Source organism: Dromaius novaehollandiae, chromosome Z (genome assembly GCF_036370855.1).
Source record: "Dromaius novaehollandiae isolate bDroNov1 chromosome Z, bDroNov1.hap1, whole genome shotgun sequence".
In the NCBI taxonomy this organism is placed as follows: domain Eukaryota; kingdom Metazoa; phylum Chordata; class Aves; order Casuariiformes; family Dromaiidae; genus Dromaius; species Dromaius novaehollandiae.
The window spans coordinates 14,191,568-14,218,565 of record NC_088132.1 but is presented as its reverse complement, the minus strand read 5'-3'; the positions used below and the strand labels follow the sequence as shown (position 1 = coordinate 14,218,565).

The 26,998-nt window shown below is 39.7% G+C and overlaps 1 protein-coding gene across 2 annotated transcripts in view; it reads left to right on the top strand.

Moving 5' to 3' along the window:
- The window catches only part of PLPPR1 (phospholipid phosphatase related 1), a 133,038-nt gene that overhangs the window by 49,196 nt on the left and 56,844 nt on the right, over window positions 1-26,998 (top strand). For both annotated transcript variants that reach the window (XM_026103011.2, XM_026103012.2), the window contains exon 2: window positions 12,123-12,231. In XM_026103011.2, the coding sequence (XP_025958796.2) occupies window positions 12,169-12,231 (63 nt within the window). In that variant the 5' untranslated portion in view covers window positions 12,123-12,168. The remainder of the gene's footprint in view (window positions 1-12,122; window positions 12,232-26,998) is intronic.

The following is a 26,998-nucleotide window of genomic DNA, read 5'->3' as shown; positions in this document are numbered from 1 at the left end:
TTATTATATACCTGGTATACTGAGTTTTAGCAGATTGCGTGTCATTAAATATAGCTTTATCACTTTGTGATTGGGATGACTGCACATTTGTGTAATGTCGTATTGGGGATATTTTAAAACAACAGTGTGTAAACCGATGGCCCTCAGATGGGTAGAAAATAACAGATGGTGGAAACCAGAGCTTCCTCTGTTGTGGGAATACAAAACACTGTATATGTGTGTGATGGGCAATCCTACAGCAGTCTGATAGAAATGATTTGTTTTATTTTCAAAGATTGAACAGGTAATTAAAATAATAATAATACTAATAGTATTTTAGAGATGAGATCAGTGCATCAACAATGGAGGGCTATCAGACAACATAGAATATTTCTGATGTTCTCTTTAGAAAAATGCCAGCAAGCAGCACAGGGCAAGATATGCATATTTATGTGAATATAATAGCTCTCAGTGTTTAGATGGCTGTTCAATCATAATTTGACCAAGTGTGTTTGTGGAATTGTTCCATTTATTTCCAGTCCACGTTTGTAGTAGTGCTCTCGATAGGATACAGTTGTACTTTGGTGCATACAAAGCTGTGTGCATGTAAGTGTCCACAAATCATTATATACCTTACATAATATCCCTCGTTATGTGCCTTACTGTGTGCAATTTACCTGATAAAATGTATCAGGTACCTGATAAAAGGATGTGATTTTAAACACACCATACTCTTAGAAGTAACATTATGGTATCCTCAGCTGAAAGAATTTCAGAATTCAGTTTTGTATCATACATTTTTTGTAGTCATTTTAATTTTACAGTCATTTTAATCATAATAGTTTTGGTAACAGCAGACTGTATTTGCTGTATAAATCAAATGCTTAGCAGTTTGAACAATGGCTATCCATCCCAGTGGGCTCCTCTGAGACCTTCACAGATTGTAATGAGACAAGATCAGACAGGCGAGAGCAAGACCTCCAAGAAGATCTGTGCTTGGTCCTAATCAGGAGCCTAAATCCACAGGGAGATTTGCGGCATCCTTGCTGGACTATCAAAAGCCAGGGGATGGCCTCAGGACCTGTTTTTGGGGGCTTGGCTTGGCTTGCCTGGAACTCTGTTTGGGTCTGTTGAGCAGGAACAGCAATTGTCTAACAAACAGATACCTGACATCTAATTAGCTTTAGCTTTAGCTTAGTTTCCTGTGATTATGTGATGTAGTGCTTACTGTTATAAGAATTTTGATATATTTGTGTACCTAATAGCTAGGACTAACAAGTAACTATTCTGTGTATCATTAACTATCTATGAACTTAGGATAAAAGCAAAGAATGGAGTAGTACAGACCTTAGATAATAGCAGAGGCCTTGAAAGCATGGACAATAGGTGATACCAGAGGTGTCAGAGTTATAAACAATCAACCCACCAATGGTCAGTTACTGGTCACTAAATAAATGCAGCCTTGGGAGCTGGGTAAAATTGGTTTTAGGCATTACAAAAGGAGCAAAGAGAGAATATGTAAAGTATACCATATATAGCAAATTTGGGTGTGACATGGAGTTGCAGAACAATGTAGAAAGAGCAAAATGTAAAGCGTGTTATAAAATGTATACAAATAACCCCCAGCAAGTCTTGGACCAAAGAAGAAGAAGCTCCTGCCATCAGCATCAATATCTTCCTCCTGGAGAAAAACTCAGGACATCACTGCCAACTTACCATGACCCTTTCTTACATCCCAGACTAAAGCCTTTAACCTTAGGACTCAGAGAGTGAGCATAATACCAGAGAGATGGAGTAGGTACTACAACTGTAACTGTAACTGTAACTACAACTACAGTCTGTGTATAAAGTTTTTAACTGTATTGAGGCTTTCTGATAATAGTTTATTGATTTATTTTCTTTTTTTGTTGCTAATAATTAGATATGGACTAGTGACAATTATTTCATTAGATTTTTAAGATTTCAGTTAGGCTACCAATAAATTCTTGTCTTTCCATCTAGGTAGTGTTTCAGAGGCCCACATAAACTGCACAAGCTGTGGTGCAATACTGTCATTAGGAATGGAAGAATGACACTATTCAGCCTACACGGATTATCCTTTTGTCCTTTGAACACATAATGGTCATAGAGATAAAAAGGGGAGGCAGAAAATCAGGGTTATTTTTCTTCCCTTTTTCTACTCCCCGATATTTTTGTTTCAAAGAAAGCTTCTGCCACAGGATTTAGCATGAGGGAACAGAAAAGGCATGCCAGAAATCCTTTGTGTTCTGTTACTGCAAGGAAAAAAGATGAACTTGAAATTTATGAGCTGGGGGAATAGATAAAAAATCCAGGTAACATTGAGCTTGTTGATAGATCTGCAGGGCTGGGAGGGCAAGTTGTTAGCATCTTTGGCAGCTCCACAACCAGTACCAATGCAAGAGCATCAGATGAGCAAGAAATTGTGCCCCTGGGTCTGATCACCAAAAGCTACAGTGTAGTGAAGCAGTTGCTTGTTTACTTTCATAATATGAGAGCTTGCACTTAATACTGGCTCAGTCTTTCCTGCTTGGCCCTGGGGAGCCAAAATGAATGCATTTTTTCTAAACAGACTCCATTGGCTCGTGCTTTTTACATGTTGTGTGCTTAGTGTAAGCTCAGCCTGATTTTGAGATGAAATCTTCAATGCTGCATTCATCACCTGAAAAAAGCTAGAAATGTATCTAAACATTTGAACCATCTGATTTCCCTCCCCTCCCACTAACTGTCATAGGTGTATATACGTGTTCCTGGGCTTATCCCAGTATTCCCACTGTGTTGGCTTTTTACTGTGACCTGTATGAACTTCCAGCAAAAGCACTGGTTTTGTAAACTGTTGTAGCAGGGAAGTGGTGGTGGTGGTGGTGGGGTCTGGAAATTTTCTTGGACATCTGCATATCAAGCTGGAGAGTAGTTCCAATCAATGAAGTTTTCGCTGACACCTCACACAAGCCTTTTTCTTCAAAGAAAGAAGGATATGATATTGCTTGCTCAGTGGAGGGACATGCAAAAGGGCCATTCATTTCTTCTCAGTTTGGGTATCAGTCAGAGCCTCCCATGGACTTTCCTTTAACCCCTGTCGATGTAGCCGCTTTGGCACTGGCCGGGAGCAGATACACGGTGGTGCTGTGCTTCAGCCCGCACCCGCAAGAGGGGAAAGCTGGTGCAGGGGCTGGTTGCACTGGGTCTGTTCCAGCACAGGCGCTTGTGGCATCAAGGAAACCTTTGCTGGCTGTTGAGACAGTAACTACTCGGTTCCTCCTGCAAGCAAAAAGCTGCTAAAACAGGTCATAACCCTAGTAATCTCTTCAGAAGATTGCTTTAGTCTCATACAGAGATGCAGGGCAGTAGGGTGCTGAGAAAATGAGAGGTGCTCTGAAGATGTTTGAGACAGTAGTTTTGTTTTGACAACATCAGCACATTTTTCTGACAAAGTATCATGTTTATGAACTTTGTTTAAATTAAAAAAAAATGTTCAGACTTGTAAGTCCCATCTTCACCCTGCCCACTTATGATTTATATAAATTTGTGAAGTGTGAAGTGAAATATTTATTCTATTTTAATTTGTCAATGTTTCACTTTGCAATTATTTTTAAATATTGGCCTTTTGTCCTTATCTGGGGCTGAGAAAAGAGTGTATGCTCCTATCTGGGTTTTTTTTCGGGATTTAAAAATATGTTTCCTCTCCTTCTCATGTGGAAGTTTTTGGAAACACTGCACTCTTTGGTGCCCTGCTTTGTCCAGCACAGCACAAAATCCTGCAAATATGAGGATGAGTTGCACCCTTTTTTGACACAGCCCAATTAAAATACAATGAAGACCTGAATCAGGAGCTCGTTTGGACTTTGGCTCAGCAAAGGTGGCACACAAAAAGACCACCTGTTAACCCATAAAAGCTAGATCAGCCAGAGGAGTGATGGGGGCTCTGTTGTTTCTTTTGAAATTTTCCACAGGATTGTTTTTAAGTGCCTGTAGGTGCTTTGCAAGTAGAGGCGCCAGATGCAGTTGAATTGGTTTCATAAGGTAAAATTTGGTCACAGACACTTCATGACAGTGTTCCAAGGACTGGGGGGATGCACTTTGATATTCAGTTTTCAGCCTGAGCCTGCAAGACTGTTGGTTAGAAATAAAAAGGTGTCCTGACCATTTTATCTGTTGGCTGTGCAAATGAGACACTAAAATTAGAACACTACTACAGCATTTTCAGACTGGCTATTTAGCACAGAACGAAATAGAGTACCCATGTCTCATTTGATTCAATCGCAGTGCTGGATCCTGAATATACTGCTTTCCGAATTGTAAACTGCTATGTTTTCATTAAACTAATCATAATATTTGTGTCTGAAATTGAAAGTCTCCTTTCCCTATAAAGTGAAACTGAAGCACTTACTACTGACCACTCCTGCCATTGTGTTAATGTGAATGGCCTTAAAAATATGTGGAGCTTAACTTATTAGAAGTAAAAGAAATGAGGAACTGCATTTTGCATTTGTTTCAGAGAAGCTCACAAGACCCCTTAATTAGCCTAAATTAAGATGAAGTGCCTTCAGGTGCATGAAGGTCAGAAATAGTCTTTTTCTTCTGCCCAAGAATATGCATGACTATTTCAATTAGATTCATTTTTAAAATTTGAAGGAATTAAGTGAGATCCCAAATCGTTAGCTTTTTTTGAGTTAATTGAATTTAGGAGCAAGATTGGTCTTGCTAATTGCATGGATAAATTCAGTGGTGTTTTTTGCAAAGACTGCTTGATATTTTTTGAGCATTTCTTAATGAATTCTGTAGTCTGATTCCTTCGTTTATCATGTACTGATAATTCTTTCACAAGAAAAGAGAGATGCTTATCAGTTACACCAGGTTAAACTGGTATTATTCATATGGTTATGCTGATTTGATACCACCTTTTAAGGGGTGTCATTCTAAGCAACACTGAATAAGTGATGCAGTGAACATTTTAGCAAGGAGTTCAACACCTCACCAAATGAAACAGATCAACCATGGTGACACTTTCAAACCTTCAGGGCAAGAAAAGGTTTGGGGGGTGGAGGATAGTTGAAAATAATGCTTTTTGTCAGTTTTGTTTTCCCAGATGTTAGCACACTCATATTTGCAATTTCCACAGTTAAGTTTTGGGTTCTATCTGGGCAACATCCACCTGGGGGGAAACCATCCCCCTGCATGAAATCCTGGCCCTGCGTCATCAATGGAGATTTTGTCACTAGCAGCTGTAGCATCAGGATTTCACTTACTTCCCTACTGTGAGAGGTTGTTACAAGGCCTTTGCTTTATTGACACAACACTTGAACTCTCTTGAAGATATAAGTGGTGCAATTGCCTTATCGGTCTGCCTGTCTATGGATTTTATGCTGCTGCTTATCACTCAAGCATTGGATAACCTTCCACATAAAGCTAGTAACTGGAAGAGAAAATATCCCTAGCAGAATTCCTAAAATCTCTAGTTTTACTTCTTTTTTTCAATCAAAAGCCTGCTTTGGGATTCAGCATCTAATTTTTTAGACATGGGTGGGTTTAGGAATTCAGATAGCTATTCATACGATAGCTCTTTTTCTATTAAGGATCGTCATTTTAAATATGCTGTGAACAATAATACTTATGCACCATTGCAAGCCGTAAAATGGTTTGCTAATTTGAGTGCAGATATGTTAAAAGGTTATCTCTGCTAGCAGAAAACGGTCAGACTTCTCATCAGAGAAATTGTTCTTCTGATTTACTAGGCAAGTGCTGCAGAAGCTGCTATAGTGGTGGTGAACACATGTTGGTTTATTTTGTGTATTGGTAGGTTTTCTGCGTTTCTTCTGCCTGTTACTATTAGGAACGTAAAGTTTCTGGATATTTGCTTTACAGAGACATGTGTGATAACCTTTGTCACCAGTAAGCCAATTTCTTCAAGTGGCCATATCTTAAATAGAAACTGGGCATTTATAACATTTATAATATTTATTCTGTAGTGAGATCTAGATCCGCTGTACTGACCTCTAGCTTCATCCATTCACCTTCTCTTCTGAGTGCTTTTGCAAACTAGGGAATTGGGGATTGCTAAGATGAGTGTTCTGGGAGACTAAGACACCAGTCAGTCTCAAACTTAAAACACATTTATTTATGCTCAGCGATTAGGCAATTTCTCTGTTAACAGCTGAAAATCAAATATCAATCAATAAGTAACAACTAATAATCAAGCATGTTGGTTGAACATTGGACATACAACATCATGAGTCTGACACCATGCTGTTGTTTCTGGTGGCCACAGTGCTTTTTGTTAGTAAGGTTATGGTGGTTGGACTCAAGAGTCCTTTGATGATGGAAAGCCAGGGTGAAAGTGAGTGTCTTCTCTCTTGACAGTAGGTACAGTAGGTGGCCATTGCTATCTTTTTCAGGAACATTGTACTTTTGATTCTTTAGGCTTTCTGTTACGCCTTGATTAAATTTATGTGGCAAAGAGCTTTGGGAAAGGTGAAGTATTTTAAGCCTCTACCATCCTGTTGCAACCTGTTTGAAATTACATGCATGCTAATTTCAGGATTGTGCTGGGATAGTGAAGTGCATTTGGATATGCCTTGGGTGAAGTTCCACAGCGAGAGAATGAGACTGTCACAACTCAGTGTATGTTCGATCCATCCTTATGCAGAGCTGTGATGTGCTTCCTGTCACTGTGTTTTCAGCAGCAAAACTCAGTTTGGTAGCAGTAGCAAGCTAAGGGAAACCTTTATTATATAAGTGTACAGTCAGTAGCTGCATAGTTCTTGTGTAGGAATTAGCAAATAAATTTGAAGTGTAGGGATTGTGCAGTCAAGTGGATAGAGCACTTGGCAGGAAACTGAGGGTCTTTTTTCAGCCTAGACATTGAACCGTTGTGCAATGTTTGGCAAATCACTTCGACTCTTTTTGGCTTTGTTTCTTGCACAGGAAAGAGGGGATTGCTTTTGAATGAGATCTGTAAGAGTCTAATAAATAAAGGTTATAATGATACAGTTCTCAGCAAAGGTTTGGCTACTCATCTTGAGCTGTAGCATTAGTTTGAATTTGTTTCCTTAATTGAATGAAGGTTTCACATGTGCAGTTCTGTGTTACAGTTGTGCACGCTGATCCTTAATGGACCAGTGCAGAAGTTGCAGTGATTTTTTTCCTTGTAAACAGAATTCTTGTTTTAATGGGACTGAAGATGTATATAATTGCAAGCCAATTACTAACAGAGACTTGCTAATTGTTAATGCAAGGTTAAAGTAATTTACAAATAGGCAAATACTTACAGTTTAAGTGTCTTTAATTTTATTATAGAAATACTGGAATTGTATTCCTACTTATCCTGCTTAACATTTAAATTTTATTTTAAAACAGAATATTAGCTGATGCTAAAAAAGATCATGAAAATGTCTAGATGAAAAAGGACAGGAAGTCCAATCCAGCTTCTTGTGCTTCTGTCACATCCTGGGAACAAAAAAAAAAAAAAAAAAGGAAAGGATTAGTGGTTGCCCTCCTCACCTCTAGTCTGAGCAGGCAGTCCATAGATTCTCCAGTAAAATAATGTACTGGGGGAAAAGTGGCTAAACTGCTGTCTTAGCCTGCAGACAAGTTCCTGCATTTTGGGATGTCACTTTCTGAGCTAATGGAAAAGAAACTGCATTAGCATTGATTAAATGAACATAGTTTGAGAACCAAGATGACTAATGCCTGTTCTGGGGATGTGGGTTTAGTTTTTCTGGTTTGTTGAATTTTTTGTATTTTTTATAGGTACCCATTATATGCTGTGACGATATGGAAAGCCATAATGTTCAATCTCAGCTAAGCAGGATGCAGATTAAAAAGCAGAGGGGTGTTGCAGGCAAAACAGTCTTGACTTGGGGAATTTTACTGAATTTAATTTATTGCCAGTTAACAGAAACCTTTAATTACCAAATCAGGTACTGAGAAGCAAAGACGACATAAACAATTAAGCAAATGCTTAGGGAAACATCTGTTCTCCCCTTTCCCCAGGCCCAGCTTCAGTCCAACATCTCTCCTCACCCACCAGGCCCGCCAGTCCCTTCAGGGAGGCGAGGGGTAGGGATTTGGGGTCAGTGCGTGAAGATTTCTTTCTGCCACTCCGTGTTTCTCAATCCTTTTTCTCCACTGCAGGTCCTCTGCCCCAGCACGGGTGCCCCACAGCGGTCCCTTGGGGTATCCCTGCCCTTGCATGTGTCCCTCACGGCCATGGTCCACTCGAGGTGTCTCTGTCCAGCGTGGGTCCCCGTGGGCTGCTGTCCCCCCAAAGGCACGCATCCTCCCCCGACAGGGAGCCCCTCCTTCCCAGAGTGCGCCTCCAGCCACGTCCCCAGCAGTGTGCCCCCTTCCACGTCTCCTCCACTTCATTTCTCCGCACACATCTCTTCACATTTCTCCTCACATCTCCCCTTTTGTGTCTCCTCCTGTGCCTGCTTTCACATGTCCCCTCCGTTTTCTCCTGCTGCTGGAGGCTATTGCCCTTCCTTTTATATGCCTGGGCAGCAGGACCACATGCACCTCTCTGACAGCTGAAGTTTTGGTGCAGTATGGGCTGTTCTCATCTGTTTCAGAGCGATTCAGCGCAGGGCAGTTTATGACCTCCTCCCGGACAGGGCACTCTTGCAGCCTTTGGCTACTGAAACTGCTGCTTAAGCTCAATAGAAGGGGTGACCACTGCCTGCAGAAGCATTTCACAGATGATTCATTGAGCACTGGTCAGTACAGGATGGTGATCAGCTGTTGGTGTGTCTGTTGCTGGAGCTATGCTATAAAGGGTCAACAAATGCTGATCTACCCTAGATATGTCCGTTTTGCTGTCTGCCAAGTAAAAAGTTCTAGAATATAGCTGAGTGGGGCTTTTAGAAGTTTTTCTTCTGGTTAGTAACCTGTAAGAAAGTACCTTATTTTGGAATATTTTTCTTTGCTTTGCTTGTTGACGTTCATTCTCCTTTTTCCCCCTGGATTGATCTGAGAAGCAGTAAAATTTCTTCAGCATGAATTCTTCCTTATTTCCTATCCTTTTTAGCTAATTTTCAATCACTTATGTACTTTCTATGTCTCTACTTGTTCTCCCATGAGAAGTCAGACAATAACCTCCTATGCTGTAGTTCAAGGGCTTTCTGAAAATAAGTGTGGGGTAAATTGAGTAAGATGAGAACTAACTAATGCTAATTAATTCACAAATGTTGTATTATCCAACCACACTACTTTGTTTTAAGAGCAGAAGCACCTTATAGAGCTCCAGATTATTAATATTCCCTTTACATGGTTCCTTAATTAGTTGAAATATGTTTGACCTATTCTACTCTTGTAGCGGTGCTCACGTAGCAGGCATTAAAAGGTCACAGCTAGCGGAATCTAAATATCCTTTTATAGTGTTGCTGACACAAGTTCCTTAACACTTGAGTCAAACTGATGAAAATAAGAACAAAAACAGAGAATGCAATACCAAATGCTAATTAAAGCTGTTCTTTCCTGTTGCTTTGGTCAGAGACTTTCTACTATGAAAGTTTGTTCGATGGGAAGAGACTTTTATGCATTATAAAACCAGACACTAAGCACCTATTTTACATCTTATTATGATTCCCCAATTGTTTGGGCAAATGTATCTCTGACTGCTGGACAGACTGAAGCAGCTAGGGATTACTCCGGTCTGTAAGTACACTATCTGTGTACTCATTGCCAACTGGACAGCAACAAAAAATGATATGATCTGACCAAAATCACACCAGTCCTCTCCTTCAGCAGAGTAAGCCAATGAAAAGATCTGCTATATCAGCTATAGGCAAGCCAAGAGTTTCCCCACAATATGGGATGTAGCTGGCCTGATCAGACAACTGCTTGGTCTTTCACTGCTTATGTCCGACATGAATATGTCATCACAGGGGAGAAAGCTGACATGTAAAATGCTTTCCTAAAGGTAATGCACATTTTTACACCAATAGTGCACAATAAACTTGAAAGAACAGGCATAATGATACATATTTTTGACATCAGGACCACCGACATTAAATTAGGCAAAATTGTATGACTACTAAGAGCCTTCAGCTTCTTTGCCATAATCTGTGCAGTTGCTTCATGCATCTCTTGAGAATATTTCTTGAATTACTGGATTGTCTTGCAGCCCTCTGCTTTGGTTAGGAAGATGCAGTAGTCACAGCAGTTGGAACTGAAGGCACAGCTTTAGGTTACAGGACAATGGGATGAAAAAGCTTAGTCATTTCTAAGCCTGATCTGTGCAAGCATTCATGAATGTACTAAGATGTTGACATCTTTGCACTGTCATTTGAAAAACATGATGCTCTGTATCCCTAGGATACAAAAAGATTTTAATGTAGCAGTGCTCTCTAAGCTGTTGCCACTCTTAAATCTACCATTCTACCAGGCACTATGAGTTTGCAGAGTTAAAAGGAGAGCCATGTGGCACAAGAACTTGCAGCATGAAAAGTGTTAAAAATTGAATGATTGAATTTTTTTTCTGCAGTCGAAACTGGATTGGATTAGCTTGTCCTTTTTTGAAACAATGACACTAATCTCCAAGATAAAATCAATGTATTTATCTCCTAAATAAAGCTGAAGTATGTTTGGAAAACCAGGCCATTTTGAAAATCCAGAATATTTGTGTTTGAGAACTTGGAGTAGGAGGTAGGGCCAGAAACATGTCACAAATGCCAATGGCTAAATATTTTCTTTGACCCAAAACTGTGTTTTTCAATGGTTAAGAGCTCAGAAGCCATTCTGACACAGGATGTGACTTCACTGGTGTCACTAAAGCCAGGCTGAGGCTAGAACCTCATTACCAAAGTTTTCATATGCATTATGTATCTTACAGCTCTTGGCCAGATTGTGAATAGCTGAGATAGGAGTTACGGGAGCAGTTCATAGGTGACATAACACGAAAGCTTGCATCAAAGTGACATGGACTTCAGTGCCAGCTGCAACCCTTCACAGCTGACCCAGCTTCTCAGTCAGGCTTGGTAACTTCTGCTGAGCTCTGGTGATGGTACTACTTCCAGCTCCCCTGATGAGAGCTCATGGAGAAGCGCTGACCTCCCTTTGCACATCACAGACTCCATATGCCAAGGCCTTAATTACCACCCTGATGCCAGTGGGAGCAAAGAGCTGAAGCAAGATGCTGTGCAAGAGAAGAAGCACCATCCTCTGGAAAATATCCCAGCTTTCACCTCTTTCCTCCCCGTGAAGCTGGCTTATGGGAAGAACCCTGGCTCTGATGTTCAGGGAAGAGTTTCTATGTGAGTGTTGAAAGTGGGATTAGGCCCACCTAAATCTGTGCCCTTTCTTCATGTGCTTATGTTTACCCTGATAGCAGACGATTTTAAGCCTGACTTAGTTGCTGGGTGTGTTACCTCGGGCACATACAAGAGCACACATTCAGTTAAATTCTCTATGTTACTCTTCTTTTCTCTCCTTTCATAATTTTTATGCTGTAAAGAGATTAAAGATCTTATTGCAAAGTGTTACAAGGTTATGTTCAATTAAAATAGTGAGTAGCCTGAAGTAATGCTAAGTAGGAAGGGTTTTGTGGGTTAATGTACTAATTTATAGCAGGCTAGAAAGACTCTGCAGCAAAAGCTCAGTCCTTCACTGTAATCCTGTTGTGCTCTCTTCTGTCAGGTTTTCTCGCCTGAATAAGCCATGCTATCATCTAAAATAGGTTACATGTCATGCAGATGATCATTCTGATGATGTGTAGAGCAATGTATTATAAGCATGTCTTTTAAAGTGCAAGTTCACAAATTAGTTTCCGTAAGCTTCTCGATTCAAAACACTTACAGTGTAGGCAAGGCTGTGAGTTGTGGGCTAAAAATACGATTTTACAGTATGTCCTGAGGAAGAAGTCTTTGCTTGGGACTGGATTGTAATTAAAAGAATACAGTTTTGTCCTTTACTGCTCTGCTCTGTAGAAGATGTGTCTTGTGACCAAAAGCAAAAGGCTGCAAAGAGATTGCCTTGTCAGGCTGTTTTGTACAACAGGTTAGCTTTTTAGTCTGTATTGCATGGTCCAGTACACATGTGAGTGTTCCATGATATGAACCACTTTGTCTTAAATGTGTAGTTTGCAAAAAAACAAAACTTCCTGTATATCTTTGTCTCTTCTTTTTCAGGATACTAAAAGTTTGAACAGTGCCTCCCCAAGAAGTGTGATGAGAAATGGCTTTAGGAAACAATACCCAGAGAAGTTATTCCATCATCCCCTGCTTCATCTTTGTTGAGGTGAGTACAGAATTCAGTTGGCTCAAAACTTAACACTGAATAGCGCCAGGTCTAAGAGGAACACCCCTCTGCCCTGCAGGGATAAAGCCATTTGTAGGTCTTACTGTTTGTAAGGAAGAATGCTTTTTTATCTGATAATCCAACATCTCGTTCAAACAGTGCCTCCCAGTCACCCTGAAGACAGTCCTACATGAGTTAGCCAGACTTTAGATACAAGCATGCAAAAACAAGCAGATGGTGTGTTTTCGAGAGTTTTCTCCACCTAATTTGCAGGCTAGTCCTCATGTATGTGGTGGAGAAATGGAAGTAGCTGCTGGTATAGGCCAGCACCAAGTGACTAGTCACATCTTCTTGTTATTCCTCAGAATTTTATCTTTTTTTGTGCTGCAGAAGGACTGGACTTTGTTTAGGGAAATGTCTGATCTCACAGTCTAATGATTCGTAGGATTCGGAGACATCATTCAGCTCACATCAGGTGGAACTTGAAATGCTGCTGCGGATATTCTGTCCTCTAAGTGTGATGATGGAGCTGGCTACTACAAGAATTAACAAGCAGTGATGTTTCATGATTAAATGTTCTCTTAGTGGAGTATGGTTGCACATCTTTGCTGGGGTTAATTTTTTTAAGTGATTTATTATTTTGCTCTGTATAGTTGGATTTTTGGTTGTTATTTTGTTTTGTTTTGTTTTAGTTACCCTAATGCTGCCAGACTGATCAAAAGCAATATCCAAACCAAGTAAATGTTCACCTGCCCGTCACAGGGCTGGAAAAGTTTTCTCAGCAAGGGCAGTGACAATTCTTAGTTTGAAAGGAAGATGAAAACTTCTGTCAGACTCTGATGGTGAGAAGGAAATAGCTGCCTATGACTGCCTGGTCTTTATAGCCACCTATCTGATGTGCCTCAAACGTAACACTCATTCTTTGGGCCAAATTATAACGTGGTTTGTGCTGGCCCACAAGAGAAGCACTGAAAACTGTTAAAGGAGTAGTCATAATGCTGGATGTCCCGTGAGACATTCCCCATTCCTATGGAAGTTTTGGAAATGTTCAAGCATGCTCCAGCAGCAGCTGGAACAGGCACGGCAGACTTTCCAGAAAGCTCTGCTTTCCAGAGCTCCCGAGCACCGACCTTTCCCAAGGGACATAAGAAAAGAGTGGCATTCAGGACTTTTCTAATCCTTACTCACCTGGAGTCACTTGTTCATAGTGTCTCTTCCAGCCAGGAGGTCCAGTTGCCTTATCTGCACTCTGCAGTGTTTATGCTACTAGTCTAGCCCTAAAAACACAGAGGATCCCTGGGTACTTAATCCAAAGTAATAGTTTTCCTTTTGACTTCAGTAGGCAGGAGGAATCTGGTTGGAATCCGGGGGCAGAGGAAAAAGCACAACAGGGCCGACGGCAGAGCTCAGCACAATGCCTTCGGAGCCATGGCTGCAGGAGACGCCAATGTAGGAGGGTGGCTGAGCCTTGCCGTGCCTCGGAGGGATCCGTCACTGACACAGTGTCCAGATATCTGGGGAATCAGCCTCTGCTTCCTGGGGAAACTGAAAGGCTGCTCTTACTGAGGAGCAGGGTTGCTACTTTATCCCCTCCGCTAAAGAAAGAAAGGTTAAAATGGGGGAAGAAACAGCACTAAGATCAGAAAAAAAGCCTAGATTAGAAACCATTAGGAATAAGATATCTCAAATTTATTGCCTGAAAGAAGCAACTCTGAAGATTTTTAGTGCTCCAAATATATCAATGATGAACCTGGTTGGTAGCCCATGACAGAGCTATAAATTGACCTTGCTGTAGACAGGACTGACATGAACATAAGAATAAATCTATTGACAAAGGGAAGGAAAAAGAATTCTTTACCTCCCAAGTAAACTTTCCTTGTCCTTTCATATACTAGCCTTGTTGATTAAAACCCAATTTTAAATTAAGAATCAGTCAAAAGCAGAGAGGCAATGTTTGAAAGTATGTTCTCTCTCTGCTACACTGGGTGAAAACATGTGCCAGCTGAATCTGTTTTTCCTCCCTCTTTGTCCATGGTATAGATTTTTAATGTTCAGTATAGTACTATTGCAATTCCTAATTCACAGACTTAAGTCAAGCATTGTAGCAATAAACAACAGGTAGGAAATCTAATTTCCTTCTGGGAATGCAGAGATGATTGATAGTAGCCACTGAGTTTGAAAAGTCTCTGTAAATCTTAATGCACGCTGGAAGTGCTTTGCTTTTCATTCTGCTATGGCTCTGATACTAAAGGGAGCTCATTTTAGATGAACTGCCCTAGAGAGCTAGTCCCATGTTGGATTGCATGGGTTAGGATTGGCCCTATTTTTGTAGATTTAAAGCAACCACAAGAGACGATTAGCGGTATAACACTTGGCTGCATTTGCTAAAGTCACATAGAGGACAATAAAATGTGTTGCCTGTTTCCCTCATCAAGTTTTTCCATGTGAAAACAATCGCTTTTCTGGCAGCAGACCTATTAGGTGGTCATGAGCAAGGAAAGAGATGGCCAGTAGATATTATTGCAGTCCTGTTCCCAAAGCTATGATACCTCTCCCCACTGTCTTCACCATGGGATGTGGTCCCTTGGTTGTGAATTTTGAGATATTTGCTCTTAAGAAAAAATGGTATTTTTTTTAGCTGAGTGTTGGTCACATCAGATGCCATGCCAGTAGATATCTGTGAATTGTATGATACACAGTGTGGTTTCAATAAGTTATGATGGCAGTGGTGAAAATGAAGTGTCACAGACTATTGTGGCATTTTAAATACTGTTGTGTTTCAATCTGTATAAATGTGATACTTTTATAATTTCAGCAGTTATTCACATTCCATTTTTCTCTGTTTCATTTTCCTTACTCCCAGCTAACTTGTAACAGTTATTATAAAACTTGACCTGAAGATGAATGGCTCATTATAAGAACTTATGCCCCATGCCTGACTTTACAAATTCCTTTTTATATTCAAGACAGGAAATTTTTAATAATATAGAGGTAGCATGTGACATCTAATCTGTAATGACAGAAATGTTAAATCAATGTTTTCAGTCCCTAATTAGAAATGCAGTGCCAGATTAAGAGTAGATTTAAAGGCTAAATAGGAAATCGTTAAACTAATTCTCAGCCACTTGTCAAATCTGAGTCTCTCCCAAATATTAGAGGCGGTTTTCTAGATGGTTCTTTTGTGTTATAACAGGTATCATTAGAGGCTGGCATTTGTCACCGAACATCCATGATGATTTATTATATTAGATTTTGTTAAAGGCATAACCAATTGATTAGGAGATATAAGATACTAATGTTTTCCCTTCCCTGGCTCCCTTTTGCAGCGTTGTTTGCAGCCAGCATTAACGAAAGGAGCTTTCAGGAGGCTCTAACTCAGCCTTGGTTCACAGGTACCCTGCAGAGGGTACAAGAAGATTGGAGCAATTTTGTTCCTCATCCACTGGCCTATGTTGTGGGCAGTGTACGGACAGGCGAGCTCCTGCTCCGTGAGGGCTGATGCTCCAAGCTGCCAGCTGCTGTGAAATAGGAGTGCAGAGAGCGTGGATGCCCTGGAGTGTCCTCCTGCTCCAGGAGCCACCGGAGCCCTGTGGGGTTGATGGGGAGCCCGGAGCACGCTGCAAAGCCTGGAGAGGGCTCCTCAGCTCATTGTAGGCCCTAGGCTGTCCCAGCAAACAAAAATAGTCCACAGCAGCCCATTTGAGGATTTTTTGACAGCTGAGACTGATTCCTCAAGTGGTCTTAAGAGTTGTGAGTGTGAGACAAACAGGGAGAAGCAGCATCTAGGAAGACAGGCACATTTCTCCCTCACATCCCTCTTATTTCATGCATTTTTTTGGCTTATGCTGGCTGTGGTTGCCAAAGCTCTTTGTGGGACATCTCCTCCCTTCCTCACACTGCTGGGGCACTAGTGACGAAGTGCTGTCAGGAGCATCTCTAATGATGTTTCAGTACAGCTGTCTTCTTCTTTTGCAACCCCATTTTGCAAGGTCTGGTCCAAGGAGTGTTGTTCTGCATCCTCCCACCTAATACAGAGCTGGCATTGGAAACTGGCTACTGTCACAGAGCAGAGTCACTGATTATTTCAACTGTTTGGAAAGTAGTTCAACTCAGGATTGCCTTTTAAGTTAATGTTTATATTATAGTCTGCCAATATTACATTACATTATTACATTAGTGCACGTACATACTGGTGGATGAGGTAGGTAGAGAAAGGTAAAATCATGCCTGCCATAGGTATGTTTTGTACCCAGCATTTTCAGTGGCCCAGTATTCTGCAGATAGGAAATAAATTTTCAGAACAGTTAAGCTACCATCAAATGTAGGCGGCAACCTTATGAATGAGCAGGGACAAGGGTTGTAGAGGTGGGAGAAGTGTAATGCCTGGCAAATCCCATTTTTCTTCCTGGATGACTGCTGAGCTGCCCTGAGGTCCTGATCCAGCTGTGCTGGCCCTGGGCCATAGTGTCCCTCTCTTTGTTGAGCTGATTTCGGGTGTTAGCTTTCTAGGACAAAACTCATGTTAGGTAGATAGAGGGGAGCTGCATACATTATGGCTTTGATTTTGGTGCAAAGTGATTACACCTATTTTCACAGCATTTTTGTCGCCTATCATCATTGACAGGAAGTGTAATGCAGTGTGATAACTGCATTTCACGAATACATGTTGGAATCGTACAGTTAGATACTGTGAGTAAACACCATTCTCATATTATGTGACTTCAATGGGAAGGCATGCAACACAGCATTTGAATGATTGTGTGTTTGAATGGCAGTTTTTAAAGAAACAATAAACAAGCGACACCTCTTCCCCCCAAAGACAACTCTCTTTTCTCTTATGAGTCAACAACACTTGGATTCGAATGTTATCTAGATAAAAAACATGAAGAACTTTATTCTGGAATCTGTGCTGATGTCCCCGCATCTACTTCCTCTTTCCTCCTGTTCGTTCTCACTCTGCCACTCCGTGTTTAGGGGTTGTTTTACGCTATGAGTTACCTGAGGACTTGTTTTCAAGAACAGTTACTTTTAAAGGAGTCAGGGCATCTGAGGGGTGCGGCTTACACACATGAAAACACAATAATTTCCTGGCACCAGATTTAATTAAGCTGTCTTAAACTGATCAAAGAGTTACTGAATGTGAAATGACTTTCATGTGACTGATGTATGTGTCACATTGTTCTTTATTGTGGGTTGTTGTAATCCTGACAATGACAAGGTAAGTTAGGGCAGACTTAAGTAAGCAATGCCATCAAAGCTTAAAAGGCTGGACATCTTTCAAATTCTGTAATCTGAACATTCTACTTTTGCATGATAAATTCATTATTCTGCCTTCAGGAAAGCTTTTGCAGGCAGAGTGGAAACTGTTTCTTCTTGACAACTCAGTATACAGTGCATTGCACAGAACTGAAGATTTTGTGAGGAAAATCCCTCCTCTCCCTCCCCTCCCTTGAAGAAAACAACTGCAACACACTGAAAAATTCTGCAAAATATGAAGCTCTAATCTTGCATCTACTCTGATGCAAACTTTGATTTGAACCTGTAGATGTGTTATAGCCTCATAGGATCCTTGTGCCTGTAGTCCTTGGGGTAATTTTTCCTTTACATTTTACTCTCTTTTAATACTGGACTGATTGGGTCATCTAATACCAGTTAAAATCTAATGATAAGAAAGAAGAGTTTCAGCTTTTAGAGACACAGAGGTGAGGCACTCTTCTCTCTCTCTTTCTGCCTGCATTTTCATGCCAGTATGTCATGTAGTCAAACCAACAGCTGAACTATTCTTTAGCAGAAGAATTTCTGAGATACTGACTGAGATCATTTGTGTGAGTGAGACAAATGCCTCTTGAGCTCCTGTTTTCTGGAGCATCACAGCAGGGATTAGGAAGCTATGAAAATATGCTGAATTTAGAACAATCAGGGTATAGATGGCACTTTCCTTTTTATATCCTAATTTTTTGTCTAGGTGTTCTGAAAACTTGAGAAATTTTTGCTCATTTGAGGGTACTTGCTAGTGTCCTCTAATTTTGAGCATAGTGTTAGCAGACTCTGTGGGAGTTCTGCCAAAGTTTATCAGTGCAGTGTCACTGGTCTTCTTGGTGTCTGTATGCTGTAATCCTCAAAGCAACGTTTGTGAGAAGCACAGAAAGTACTGGGAACCACTTTCTATCTGTGTTTAAAGAAAAGAAATATTTCTCTCCTAAGGAAAGCTTGCTGATTGCACTACAGCTTTAATGATATGATTAAAACCACATAGAGAACATCTGAACACAGGATTACAGTCTTAAATGTTCAAAAAGTTAGTTTTAATTTTAACAAAGTAATGTATAGGTCTTCTAGAAAACTCTGAAAATGATGAGGCAGATTATAATATAAACATTAACTGAAAAGGCATCCTGAGTTAAACTTAGCTTCCAGATAGTTGGAATAATCAGTGGCTCTCTTCTGTGATAGTATCCAGGATCCAAAGTGTGGAGTTTTTTGTTTATCTTTTGCTGAGGCAGACCAGAAGGATCTGCAGGGGTTTCTGTGCACTAGCTCAATCCTTTCCCTTGCTACAGATGTCTTGCATGGCCCTAAACATGCTGACTTAAATCTCTCTGTGCCTGGTGTCTCCATCCGTAAAATGCAACCGGTAGTACTTGGCTGCTACACTGGGTTGAGATGAGGACAAAATACCCTAAGGGACATCTCATGCGCTGGTGTTGTATAAACTCCCCATCATTAAATTCGCTAGTTAGACTGACTGTGTGAACTGATGATGACAGATGCTGTGCAAAATTGCAGGAGTTCCTGTTGGGGCAGGATGGTGTTTCTGAATAATCCCCCTGCTTCAGTCACTTCTGTTGCTTGAGTTTTGTTGTTTCTTATCTTATTCACTCAGCATATGTATTCATTTCTCTTTGCTGTTCCTTTTAAATGTCTCTTTATATGTTCCCCATTTGCCAGTCATTCCTTATTGTTTGCTTTCTTTGTCCCTCCACCAAATACCTCCTTTGTTCCAGATGACTACATAACTCCATATTGTAAAATTGGCTTAATCTCAATGAATAGGTGTCTATTGAACATTGGATTAATTCTGTTAAATTGCTAGGCAGCTTTAATGTTACCTGACAATAAAATAAAACTTTCTCTTCTGAAAAGATAATCCTTCTAGGTATTTAACAATTAGGCAGAAAGCACCAAACCTTTTATGACAGAAAACTTGTGGCTGAGGTGAGCACTCTGGAGAAAAACAGATTACTACTTGATCCTCCTTAGCTTCTGGAGGACTTTTAAAATTAACATTAAGGGGCTACCAAGGTGGATTAGCTGCTTTACTGCATTTTTCTTTAAAACATAAGTGAAAGAAGGACTGCAACATTGCTTGCAGTCATGTGAGGCCTATTTTATGCCCTCTTTATCCTGAAAATTACCCATCGCAAATAATCCCTTCGACATCCTGAATAACATCTTGGGGTTTGCATCAATTAATTTGATGCAGTTTTCATGGGAGAGGTTAAAGATACCAAGAGTTCTTTGCCTTTATGAGTGATAAAAAGTGCATGCAGTAATAGACAAAAACATGGAAAGCCCACTGTTTCAGCAGTTTCACTGTAACTTGATAATAGCCAACAGTTTTGAGAACAATTTATAGTATGTAGGCATAAATAATCAGGTTCATGAGGGAAAGAACTGTATTTTTTAATCATGCAGTGGTTAGGGAGATTGAATTTGCTTTGTTATATAAATAGAGATGTATATTGCCAATTTATAATTTTTTAAAAAAAACATAGCTTTGGTAGATGACTGCTAGGAAAGCTAGTAATGAAAATTGTTTCTATGTAAGGAAATCAGTTATAAACCCAGGTTTCATTCATGGAAATTTTCTGCATTACTTGTGCAGACTTCTACAAGCTTTGTTGGACATACCTTCTAAGATGAAAGATAACTATGACTAGGCACCTTTAATTAGGCTTAAAACAGATAGTAAAATATAATAAATTCCATACAAGACTGTGTTTAATATGGGCAATAATCTCCCTATGGGAACAGAGTGATGTTATGGATGAAAATTACTGGTGAATTTTTCCCTCTGTTCTTTCGACAAACAGATTTTTGTGTTTGTGTTGCAGATTATGATATGTTACTTTTTTTTCTTGCAAACTTCAAAGCCTTGGTGGTTTTTCATGTTTTCCCTCTGCTCCCAACCACACGATGCTGAGCTATTTATTTTTTCAGGTATATGAAAAATTGGAAACCATTGCAGGGGCTGTTCATTATCATATCATTGAAGTCCTCATGTTAAAACTGAACCATTTTCTCTGATCTACATCTGCCACTTTTTTTTTTTTAAATCTGTTTAGTGTGTCTTAGGAATATCTCTGAGTTTGTTTAGCATAATACTTAATTTGCATAAGCCACATGAAATTTTAAAATGGGTGGATAAGAATGAACAGGGGCTCATAAACCTGTGCTAAGTAACCCTAAATACAAGTACACAGCCTACTTAGAACTGCTCAGTAGAAAAGGTCTAAGAAATCTCACAGCAAAAGAAGGTGTATAAAGTATACCACAGAATTCCAAACTCATTCAAATTTTTTAGACAATGGTTTTGATGTCAGAAGGATTTTCAAAAATAAAGTAGTGTCTTTTTCTTTTTAAACATCATGTCCAATTTCAGCAGACTGGCAAAAGGGTTCTCTTCTGGCTGCTGACCAGCCATGTCAGCGATCAGAAAGGATGGTTTCACTTTAGCAGTTTTGCATGGGTGAAGTCATCAAGACCAGTGTTGCAGCAAACAGATTCATACAAGCGATTTAGCTTTTAAAGAATATTGGCATTGTCTGTTTTTTTAGGAACTGTTATAGAGTTTAAGAAACAGCTTTAGGAATAAGCCTGCAAAGTCTCATGCTTCTTTTGCAAACCTAAGGTATTGCATCAACCTGAAACATTCCCAAGATGCTGACAGAACATTTTAGTGTCTGTATTTGGGAAGAAATCGCTTCTGAATTATGGTATATTCTCCTTTCAAAGCAAAGAAAAATAATCTGGTCACCAGCATCTGGAACAATCACAAAATAGATAGTTACAGTTACTATGGAAGCAGTAGAATGAAACAACAGAAAAACTAAAATGCAGTTTTCTGGAAAAATGAAATCATATGTTCCAGTTTTTTAACTCATTTGGCCAGTGCACCTCTGGCTTCATTACTTACTTCGTGACCTCTGGGGCAGCCTGAAGCTTGGCACTTCCCCTCAGCCCAACCCCACATTCCCGCATTTTACGTTAAGTACGTTTTCTGTGATTATCTTCCCTTATAGTTATACTGAACTTTAGTTGTGTGTTTCACTAGGATTTTCTGAGATGTTTATGAGATTTGGATATAATACAAATAACTTCTGAGATGACATGTAGTATTCCTAAAGTTCAATCATACACTTTCTCATACAGGTAATTTTGGTCACATACGTGTTCCCAGATGTGAACTCAGTGAAAATGTTGAAGACGCTATATGAGAATTTTCATATGCAGAAATTTTTGCAGGAAATACCTATGAGAGTGCTCGTGCAGAGAATTGATGTTTTGAACATTGTTACATCTTGTACAAAAGGGCATTGAGGTCTGACATACATGAAATCATTACTCATGATGATGATTGCTTACAGCAATGGTTGGAGTTTGACTCTTACAGTTAGAGCTCATCATTGTTACGGATTATCTTTCAGCTTGACGCCATGCCTAAAATTACACTTTTGACAAATTTAACAAGTTCAGACTATATAAGGCTTAGGAGAGCTGTGATTCTGGTATAAATATACAATGATAAATTATATTGGCTATTCTTGGAGCTCTCCAGTCTTATGTTAAAGGACCAGGAGTAATGGTGTATCTTCATCTTGAAACAGAATGATTTAGTGGACTGGATTTCTACTGCAGATAGATTTTTTAGAAATGGCTGTAAGATAAATGATTTATCAATATTTTACTAAACAGCTCGTCGATGGTTACGGAGTTGTTCCATAGTCTAAGAAACCAAATGGTTGTTTGTAACAGTGACTCTCACTTTCGGGTGATGAGTTTACAGTACTTTGCTGGGATCAAGGTCCGCGTCAGACTAGGCATACCCTGTGCTTCAGGGCTGGACGTGGTTTCTAGTCACCTTGCAGTGAATGTTGTGCATGGTTGTTTGCAGGGTTGCAGCATATGGCACCTTTCCTGCTGCACGTCCTTTAGTGCCCTATCAGTTGGCTGCCCAGTTCCGCCTGTGCTTGTGTCTAGCATGAGCGCAATGAAGAGGTGGCAGAGCTGCTCGAGCCAAGCTGTCCCAATCAAATGGATTACACATATCCAAAGGCCCCACTGAACATCTTCCAGGTGTCTCCCTATCCCTCTTGTGTGATCTTCTTCATGATCTGATCACATGAGATGATGAATGGGAGGTCTCACACACTGGGAAAGATAGGCTGTTGTCGGTTTGAAATAAGTTGGAATAGTTTACTAATCAAGGTTTTTTACAGTTCTGCAATTATTGATGGGGAATACCAAGACTGTTTTGGAGTCAGGTTAAAGCAGCTTGGAAATGACAGTGTAGTTATTACTGAAGTCACTGTCAGTTCAGTAGGGTGAATTCTGTAATTTAAAGGATGGCTGCATTTGCTCATGTAATAGCTGAATTATCCCAGAATTTCCTTCTCCCAGTTCTGCTATTAATGTTGCATGTCTGTCCTGAAAATCAATAATCTATTGATTGTTGCCACTTAATGGCTTATTTATGGAGTGTAGATTTTGCGTACTTGGAAGCAGCTCTTTTGAGTAATGCATTGGTATTTGTTAGATATTTTATTAAAACACAGAAATTTAACATGTGATTATTTCATGCAGATTCACAGCATTATTGAATTAATAGTGTTTTTATCTAGTTTAAACTAGGTATAAAAATATACTTGTGTTCTTCCAAAACTCATTTAGTTTTGTGTGCTTTAAGGTTGAGAAAGATATTTCATTTTTTAAACATCTTCTGAAAATAGTTTGTGATATTTTGTTGTTCACAGTGGAACTGTCAGATTTCCCTTTTATTTATTGTAGCCTCTAACCAAAACTGCATTTTAATTAAAACTGTAGCAAAAAGATATGTAAATTAATCTTCTGAATGTAATCTAGTTTCATGTCAGTGCCTGACCAATTTAAGATTCCAGTTATCATGGAGTGAATTAATCTTTCAAATAGGTTGGATAACAGATTACACTTCTATTATCTTTATGGTTTTACTAATCTTTGAGCCAGTTAAATCAGAAGTCTTCAGTGGTCTTTATTAGCTCATTTTAAAGTAGCCAAAAGAAAGATTAGTGAAGTCTCCTTTCAGTGAGAGGACTGAAACTCTCAATAAGCAACTGTACTAACCGGATTCTGGGAATAGGAGTTTGTAAAACATTCAAATTCATAACGGCATTGGTTTATCATGACTGGTTTCAAAGTTTTCATACTATTGTATAAGTCTTTCTGTAGAGATTATGAAAGGAGAAAAACATTTTGGGACTTGGAAAAAACATTTTGGGACTTGAATAAGGAAGGTAGCCAGCATCAACCAAGTGAGTAGGAGACCTAAATCTCCACTTCTTTGAGTTTAAAGAAAGGTCACAGACTCACAGAATACTTCAGGTGGGAAGGGACCTTTGGAGGTCTCTAGGCCAAGCCCTGCTCAAAGCAGGGATTAGGTTGCTGGATTGGATTGTTCTGGGCCTTGTCCAGTCAAGTTTTCTTAGAACTGCACAAAGCAACCTGTTAAGGTTTTGACCACCCTCACAGGACAAACATTTTTCCTAGTATCAATCCTAGTACAGTGAGGTAACCTGACATGAAGGACCAGGAAGCTAGGTCCAACGATTGGGAAAGAGTAGAAGGTTGAATGCAACAAAAAAAGAAGATGGGTAAAGGAAAACAGTAAAATAATGAATAATGTAAAAAATCTCCCTGAATTTTTGAGGTATGTGCAATTGCAGCCTTAAGGCCATGGTGCCTTTTGTCTGCTCAGCCCCTTTTTTTGCAATAATTTCCCCTGTATATTTGTATGCCTAATAGGCACAGGCCTGCTGATTACCAGTAGTTAGGTTGTTGATATTCTTCTCCACAGTCCTTGCTGTAGTCCCCAAAATGTAAGACAGAATTTCTTACACTAAGCCTTGCCACCTCAGTCTGTTTTGTAAATCAGTAAGCTGTATCACTGGGAAGCTTTTCCAAATTTCTGCCTCCCCAATTAATTTCCACTGAACTTCTTCTCCATACTTTCCAGTATTACTTCTTACAAAAAAAAATACATGCTTCTTATAGCTCCTGGTACTCTGCCCTGGTTTAGAAAGATTGAAGAAGATAAAGGTGACCTTTTTGTATGTGGAGACTGGCTAAAAGAGAGTCTTGAAGAACACCAGTCCTATTAAATCCAGGCTCAGACAGATCTTGAAGTAAAAACAAACCTCTTCATGCTTAAATAGCTGCAGCTAATAACATTGACTAATTTATATTTCTACTTGTTTTGACGGGGATAACAGTTGAAAAGAGAATGATATTTTTAAGTGGAGGGATGCAAGTGAGCACCAGAGCTTAAGATTTTACTCGTTTTCAAAACCCAAGTTTGCCCTTTTTCCCTCCCCACTTCCATTCACAATTCTGCAGCAACAGAATTCTGAAAACTGAAATGATCACTATTAATTTTGTAGTACAGCTATCTGACAGATTAAAAACTGTGATAAAAAGGTATAGAAAAGGGTTGACTCAGACATAACAGGACTTGGAAGCAGCAGGTGAGATTTGAAGTGATAAGGTAATTGTTTTTTTAAAAGCTTTCCATTCTGCTGGAAAAATGTTGGAAGCAAATGAAATGGATTTTATAATGCAGTATACATATTAATAAGATGGTGTCCATTTAGGTGAAGTGAAATGTCTTTGATAGTTTTCTACTTAATTTAAAACATTGTCCCCATATGATTCGTATGATTGGTCTAAGAGTCCTGTACTCTTGATATCAGCAGGCAGTTTCTTCTGGCTGTAACTGCTGCATTTATCAATGTCTAACTACTGTAAACCTGCATTGCTCTATTAAATAACATCAGTCTGGAAGCACAGGCAAGTTTCATGAATTTCAATGACTGCTGTTTCATTAATGACAAAGATTCAGAGCTTCAGCTGCCTCTCAGGTTGTCAACTTATATGGAAAAACTTCATACCTGCAAGAAACAGGCAATAGAACAAGGAATGAAGAAGGTGGTAAAGTCAATGTTTATAGAAATTTTAAAGGCTAGATTTGATTTTCTGGCTTTTTTAGAGGGTTCGGGATGATGAATTTGGGATGGCTATGATACAGGGAGAAGTCACTTGGTGCCTTGTACTCCAGTACAGGGATACTGGAATACATGATTTTTAGATACAAAGTATATCAGAAATTTCCATCAGAAAACACTGATTTCCTGGAACTGATTTTTTTTCATGTGTTATTTCTAATTTCATTTGTTTTTGAAACTCTTTCTGCTAAAAGAGAACAGTGTCCCACTAGCAAGTAACAAAGTAGGAAGCAAGTAACAATCCTAGATTTTTAAGATTCATTATCATGCTACAGCTTTTCCTGAGGGCTGATGCAAAACCTATTAAATTACCCAGAACAGGTCTGCAAGTCTTGAGACTAGACTTCCTGATGTTGTTGGACAAGGCAGATTGTGCAGGGTCTTCCAGGGTCTATGGCTTTGGGAGGTTTTACAAGGCAGATCTACTGCTTGGAGAATGCAGCCAAGAGTCTGTAGGCTCCTGAGTCAGATAAAGATCTCAGAGACATGACATTTCAGAAGAGGAAACCAGGAAGCCTTGAAGCTTAAAGATATCTCCCAGTGAAATATTTTTGGTTATTCTGAAATTAAATTTGAAGACTTTGCTTGTCAGCATGCTCCGCTTCAGCAGGTTTTAGGTTTAAGTAACAGTAGACCTACATTAGTGAGTTCAACTATCTGAAGCTGTGAAATCCACCAGCACAAAATCTTGTCTTGCATTTCTGCACTCAGCTGTTGTGAAGCAGGGGCAAGACAACAGGGAGATGCCATGCCCCTGGACCCTCTTAGCACAGGGGCCTAGGAGATGGGGTACCTCCTACTTGCAAGACAGAGGTGCCACACTACTTCGCTTGCAATGTTTTCACTTGTGTGCTACCTGTATATGAAAATCAAATAGGCAGCAGTGCTGATCCTACTATGCCTGTGATGACCGTGATCTTGTAACCTTCTCTGCACTACTCTGATAATGCTAATTACACTGTGATTTGTTTGTGTCGTGTCGCTGTAGCTCTTTCTGTCTAAAGTTATCAAAGTGTTTCACAGGTGTTAAGAGGGTACTGAGCTGATGTGGAAAAGAAGAAAATAGGAAAGAGCTGCATTGTCTGTGCCCCAGTAACATCTGGACTCAAGGACAACATCTTTCACCAGTAGAATATTAGGTAGTAGTGAAGCAGACCAAAAGCCTGTCTTGGCTAGAGGGCTCTGAACACCTGTGGAAAGTAGGGGATAGCTAGAAAGGATATAAGATAAGGCAATATAAGATATGGTGATGGTTTTTGCCATGGTTTTGGTATATTCCAGGTCAGTGGTAGCAGCACTATATTTAATAGCTCATTTAATAGCAATGATTTTTTCCAGGTGCTTTTTGAACTCTTGTAGATTGTGAGCACCCATAGTTCCTATGGCAGGGAGTTCTACAGCTTAACTATGCAATCTGTGTTTTGGTATATGTCATCTGGTAGCTTCATTTA